Consider the following 7,391-nt stretch of genomic DNA (forward strand, 5'->3'; position numbering starts at 1 on the left):
CAATCTATTGTATATTGCTTGGAGAAGAGAGAGAACAATCACACACCTCTTATTATAGCACAAACTTTGGTGAGAGTGCAAGAACCTTCCTACCCATCAGTGATGATCATCTGGTGGCTACCCTGCAGTGCAGATTTGTTGGTTTGTTTCCCTTCAAGAACCCACTTAGCTCTTACCTCAAAGCCCATTTGTAGCCCATCTTGTCCCTCCGACTCCGACCGTCTCCAAGCAAGCAATTAATAATTACGCAAGTCTACTTGATCCAGGTTTAAGCCCATTACGGCTCGTTACTTTGGAGAAAATTAAATTAAATCAAATCTCTTTCAAATTTAAAGTTATATGAGCTGTACCTGCAGTTCACTTTTCAATATCCTTATCGAAGTTCCCTGAACAATAAAGTATGTGAAGATTTCAACTGAAATCATTACGATTTACGAACACATTCTTTAATATTGTCGTTTTTGTTGGCAATGGGTGGTATCATCACTACCATTATCAAACGGATTGTTATTTGATTAGGTCACTAGTGCAATTTTAGACATCCACCATATTGATTCTTAGAATTAAGAAATACTAGATTCTGACCCATATTTTTTTTTAGAAATTTAATTTTTATATTTGTATTTTAATTATATTTTGTTTTTTATATTATATTCTTTTTAAATTATTAATAAGATATTTTAATAATTGTATTATAATAATCGGACATCACATATATCAATATTTCATGTTCATGTTTTAATAGTATTGATGTTAGATCCATCTAAATTTATAATAATTTTTATTAAACTAAATATAAATTAATTATTAATGATCATTACATAATATGACTAAAGTATATATGAAAATAAATAATTTTAAATAATAATGATTTGATAAAGTTAGTGTATCATCTATAATTTTGTTTAGTTTTAGATTATTAAAATAAATTAAACAACCACATTACGCATATAATAATAATTTATACTTTTCTGTATATGTTATATTTTAATTTTTTTAAAACGACTATAAATTATTAAAACTGTCAACAACCTCACACTGAAAATTTTGTAATCCATGATTTATATTTTTGTTATGAAAAAATTCAAATGATTACAAAATCATATAAGTAGGAAGTATAATTTAATAAATATTAAGATCAAAGATATATAATATATATATATATATATATATATTAATATCTTTTAAATTAAACTATATACCATACATAAATACATAACTTTTTTATTTTGAAATTTGCTCTGAAGAATATTTTTTTGATAAAAGCTTTAAGCAAATATCGACAACTGAATATTTAAAATTTTAGAATTTGCATTAAATTATTTTTAAAAAAAGTTATTACTAAAACTATTAAACATCCCACAATGAAAATTTTGTTATTAGTGACTTTAAGTTTTTGTTATAAAAAAATATACAAATGATCAAACTATAGAAAGCATCATTTAATTGATATCATTACTAAAATATACTATATTTCTATGTTAATATCATTTAAATTTAAATATATACCATATAAATAGGAAAAATGATGGTTTGGACTAATAAAATGTATTTATATGTTCTCACAAATTTAATTATATACATTTACTAATTCTTAATTACTCAATATATATTTATTAGTCTATAATATGTATATGTATAAATAATTTTTATATATAATGTTTATTCCGCACAAGACGCAAATCTTAACTTAATTTTATATAAATTTGCAAAGGGCGATAGAGTGCGGATCGAAAGAGATTACAGTATAAGTTTCGCTAAACCATAAGTTAGTCCCCTCTTATAAATCCAAAATGTGGTCCTAGCATATATTTAAATGAAAAATATATGTGCTAAAAAAATACAACTACTAAAACAAAATATATCTCATATATACAAATTTTGATTAGAGATTGAATCAACAATAGTTTATAGGTGTGAATTAGCCTTGGACATTTGGTTCTCGGTTCCGGTTCGGTTCAAGAGATTCTGTTTTTGTATTTGGAAAATTCAATTTGGTTTGGTTTCAGTTTGTTTTTTTGGTTCTCAGTTTGGTAGTAACAAAGTTAGGAACCAAATAATATCCCAAATAATTTTGGATCTCATTCGATTCTAATATTTCTGTTAATTTGGATTAAAAATTAGAGAATTCGGGTTTTTGAATTAAGTATCAGATTTTTCAGATTTCTGATAATATTTGGATAATCGGGTAATTTAAAATATTTTAGATACAAATTATTTTGGTAACAGTAAAGAAATTGACGAGCACAGTTGCAAAATTTTGGTGGAGCCCGGGGGGAAGTACCAAGGGCATGCACTGGAAATCATGGGATAAAGTGTGTATCCCCAAAGATGAAGGGGGATTGGGATTTAAAGATGTTATGGATTTCAATACGGCGATGTTGGGAAAGCAACTTTGGCGCCTAATGACAAAACCGAATACTCTCTTTTCTAGAGTATTTAAAGGACGGTACTTCAGAAATGCCTCACCTCTGGAACCGATCCGCTCATACTCCCCATCATATGGCTGGAGGAGCATTATATCAGCTATATCTCTGGTTAGCAAAGGACTAATTAAAAAGGTGGGAACATGGTCTTCTATCTCAGTATGGAATGACCCTTGGATCCCAACCACTCGCCCGAGACCAGCAAACAAAAATCATCATAACTTGTTACCGGACCTCACAGTGGACGCTCTCATTATTCCAGGTACTAGGACTTGGAATTCACAGGTAATCCGGGATTTGGTAGACCCTTACGATGCGAAAATAATTGAGAGTATCCCCATTAGTCGGACGACTATGGAAGATAAGGAAGGTTGGCACTTTACTAAAAATGGAAAATACACGGTCAAGTCGGGCTACGAAGTGGAAAGGGTTTATCCTGACAATGGGTTAAAACCGCTATTATATGGACCAACAGTAGATGCTTTGAAAGTTTATTGTTGGCAGGTGAAATGTCCACCGAAGATAAAACACTTCTTATGGCAGATTATTTCAGGTTGCGTTGCGATTAAAAAGAATCTCAAAGCAAGAGGTTTGAAAGGAGATATTGGCTGTGATAGATGTGGGCATGACGAGGAGTCTTTGAATCATGTGTTTTTCGACTGCCCTCCAGCACGGCAAGTATGGGCGCTATCAACGATTCCGACTAATCCAGAGATTTTTCCATCGAGTTCTCTATTCACAAATATGGATTACTTATTTTGGCGAGTATTACCTAAACTGAAGGATCATCAATTCGCATGGATTATATGGTATATTTGGAAAGCAAGGAACAATAAGGTATTCAGTAATTTGGACGTTGACGCAAGGGATACACTAACGCTGGCTGAAACTGAATCTAGTATGTGGGTTGCGGCACAAGAGACAAATATAAGGAGTTCTTTACCTCCACAAATTCACCACCTTCCTATTATTCCAGGACGATGGTGTTTTACGGATGGCTCATGGAAGGATAACGAGTCTTTCTCGGGACAAGGGTGGTTTAGTACGCTCGAAGGATTTACAGGTTTGATGGGGGCTCGAAATGTTCGGGCTACTCTATCTCCACTACACGCGGAGGTAGAGGCTTTAATTTGGGTGATGGAATGTATGAAGAACTTACGACAGTATCAGGTCACGTTTGCAACGGATTGTTCTCAGTTGGTGAAGATGGTTTCGGAACCAGAAGAGTGGCCAGCCTTTGCGAGTTATCTGGAGGATATAAAGAGATTACAAGACAGTTTCTCGAGCTCACAGATTATCCATGTACCACGGACGGAGAATTTAAAGGCGGATCGTCTAGCGCACAGTGCCAGACAGCAATCGTCTTTCGTCGTTCACATGGATGCAGAGTTCCCAGTTTGGTCCGCAGAGTCTATATGAGTCTGTGTTGTTGACGACAAAAAAAAAAGATACAAATTATTTTGGTAATTCAATTTTGGAAATTTCGGTTTATTATTATTATTAAATTATTTAATTGTTTTAAAATCATATAGTTAATATTTATAAGTAAAATTCTATTATATAAAATTGGTTATCCATTCGGTTATTGGTTCGGTTCTAGTTCAGTTTCGATTTGGTTCCAGTTTTTTTATTCGGATAACTGGTAGAATCCAAGTCCGAACCGAACCTTTTTCCGGTATGGTTCTGTTTGGTTTTTCGGTTTCGGATAATGCGAGGTTTGGATTACATGTTAAAAGAGTTAAGCAATGCAATTGATTTCATATGAAACAGGCTTCCTTTTGTCACATTTATCATGAAGTTTGTTTCAATTAAGAGCTTCTACGACCTAAATATATCTATTATTGAAATATGTTTCAGTGTGATTTGAGAGAAAAAAAAGACTTCAGTTGTTAGAGAGTAAAATGAACTGCTTCATTTTTTTCGAATAGGGCTGTTAGTGCCAAAGCCCTACCCACATGATCTCTCAATATTGTCGCTCTCAGGACTACAACTAAATCAAACTCTATCTTCATCTCTTTGATCTTTTTTAGAAATTAATATAAAAAAGCAATATGATCCTTTGCATAATTTATTTATCAAGAGATTGCTACTTAACGATTAAATAAAAGTGTTTTTTTTTTCCTAGTGCTAAAGGCCTACCTCTAAGTTGATGCAACTTATCAAGATAACACATACCAAACTTTTCTTCGCATCCTTTAAATTATTTGATCATTGGGGCCTAGTAGTTTCTATTTATTTGATTTTTTATTGTCCAAGTGCATGTATTTATCATTCCAGCAAATCTATACTGTGCTACTTCAAAGGCATGAACGCAATTATAGCATCATTGGTAAATTTTAAGTGAACTACAGTGAAACAGGGAATCGAGCATACCTATTTACTCATTTCATGTGAATTCAACTAGTGACAACAACAAAGGTAAATGTTGTTGCTATGGTTTAGTACTTTTGTGATATAATTAGAGGGAAGGAGAGAAAATATATATTTAGAAGGTAGTTAAAACTGGGAGATGGTTTGATGAGTGTGTGGTTGAAGATGACAAGAACAAAGTGAAATGTGACCTTACAGCTTGTGAGTACCATCGGATAAAGAAACAAGCCTCATGCCCTTCCAATCTTTTTCCGCTTTATACCATTGTCTTTCTTTTTCTACATTTAATAATACGATGATTTTATATTGTCTTAGCAAAAGTAAAGCCCACGAAAGCTTTTCAACTCTACGGTCACCGAACCGGAACATGCGAAACAAATGTGGTTTGGTTTTAATAGTACTAAAAATTTATAAATATATATGTATAAAATTTTTTGTTACTATTAACAACAATGCGATTTGATCGATCACCATTCGAAACCTTAATCTATCAGAGCATTCGAGTATAACCCTTTGTCACCCTTACCACCTTCACATTATTTTCAGTGATGTGGATAAACTAATTTCATCTATGAATGTGCTTGGATACACAAAAATATTGACCAATTGAGTTTATAGAGGTAAAATCTAGTCTGCTATCCATTTTTTTCTTTTTGTCATCGACTTTTACAAAATCAAACAATCTGCTATCCATTACATGAGCTCTATAGTGACAAAATATTGATCACATTTGGTACACTAAGTCATTAAATTCAACATATATATTTACAAACGCCATCAATCTAACATGGGCATAAACCTCAAAGGTGAAATGATAAACAAATGAATGAATAAGAAGTGGTGACGACCATTAAATGCTGGAAGTGAATGTTTAAGTCAAGAAGCTTCTTGTACATGATGGAACAAAGTTGTTATGAACCCAATTCACTTCTTTGAGTCCTTGATCCATCACATCTTCTTGCCATATTTATCAACCAGTTTCACAGCATTTATTATTTTCACAATCAACATTTCATTTTTTAAAAAAAAATTGATATTGCACCACCTATTTTCACTTTTTAGAAAATAGGGTTTCAATGAAAACATTATTTTCTCCTCAAAAGCAAAAAGCATGTAAGAGCTGTAAGCACAGGAATTTGAAAGCCTAGTTAGAAAAGTTTATAAAAACAAGAAGAATTTTATAACATCCAAACATAAAAAGCTGAACCCTTCCATTGAGAGATCGATCCAAAAACCAAACCCCAAGAAAAACAAAAGCTATGATCAAAGGGAGAGATGGAAACAGAGGATCTTCTTCTTCCTCTGGTTACTCTGCAGATTTGTTGGTTTGTTTTCCTCCAAGAACCCACTTAGCTCTTACTCCTAAACCCATCTCTAGCCCATCTCGTCCCTCTGACTCCTCCAAGCGTCGTCCACACCACCGTCGTCAGCACAGCAAACTCTCCGGCCTCGGAGGAGGAGGACATGGGAGTCCTGTTTTGTGGGCTAAGCAAGCAAGCCGTAAGAATAAGGGTGGTGACGAGATAGAGGAACCCACTTCCCCTAAAGTCACCTGCGCCGGTCAGATCAAAGTCCGGCCGAGTAAATGCGGCGGGAAGGGAAAGAACTGGCGATCCGTGGTGGAGGAGATCGAGAGGATACATAGCAGTAAACCCCAGAGCAAGTTTTTTGGAGTGAAGAAAGATGTGATGGGGTTCTTGACTTGTCTGAGGAATATCAGATTCGATTTCAGGTGTTTTGGTGATTTCAGACATGCTGATGTCACTAGCGACGACGAAGAAGACGAAGATGACGATGGAGAAGAAGAAGAAGATGAGGAGGAGGGGGAAGAGGAGGATCCGAAGACTGCTTTCTCCAAATGGTTTATGGTGTTACAAGAGGAACAGAGTAACAAGGATAAAGACAACAACAACAATAATAAGTGCGTTCTTGAAAACTCAGACGAAGAACCGGCGGTTCCGCCGCGAAACGCGCTTTTGCTGATGAGGTGTAGATCTGCTCCAGCGAAGAGTTGGTTAGAAGAGAGAATGCAAGCGAAAACAGAGCAAGAAAACAGAGAGAATCATCAAGAAGAGAAAACAGAGCAAGAAAACAGAGAGAAACATCAAGAAGAGGAAACAGAGGATGAAGAAATGAGGAGTATGGAGGATGATAAGAAGGATTTGAGATCACTAGTGGAGGAAGAGAAGATGGACTTAGTGTTGATGAGATACGACACTGATTATTACAGACTCTCTTCAGACATTGCTAAGGAAACTTGGGTTGTCGGAGGAATTCAAGATCCTCTGTCTCGGAGTCGAAGCTGGAGAAGCTAAATTTTTTACCAGATCTACCGTCACACTCCATTAATCAGCGTATATTAAAAATATGATTAAGCTTTTTCACTGCCAGTTTGATTACCTATTTACTTAATCATGATACTGCTTTTTGGTTTCTTGAGTTGCACGGATTCTCATGTCTTGTATCTCAAAAGGTTTGTTTTTTTTCTTTTCTTTCTTTGTTTCGTGTATTTCATCACGAGTATTGTGATGTAACGCAAATATGTACATGGATTTTTGCTTTTACAAATATGCTTAATAGATTATTATTTTTTAA

The 7,391-nt window shown here is 34.3% G+C and overlaps 1 protein-coding gene across 1 annotated transcript; it reads left to right on the forward strand.

Moving 5' to 3' along the window:
• Positions 1-5,816: 5,816 nt before the first annotated feature.
• LOC108816861 (uncharacterized) lies at positions 5,817-7,391 on the forward strand. The gene has a single exon (XM_018589423.2). The coding sequence runs from the start codon at positions 6,056-6,058 to the stop codon at positions 7,109-7,111; it is 1,056 nt and encodes a 351-aa protein (XP_018444925.1). The 5' UTR covers positions 5,817-6,055; the 3' UTR covers positions 7,112-7,391.

This window comes from Raphanus sativus, chromosome 7 (assembly GCF_000801105.2).
Source record: "Raphanus sativus cultivar WK10039 chromosome 7, ASM80110v3, whole genome shotgun sequence".
Lineage (NCBI taxonomy): Eukaryota > Viridiplantae > Streptophyta > Magnoliopsida > Brassicales > Brassicaceae > Raphanus > Raphanus sativus.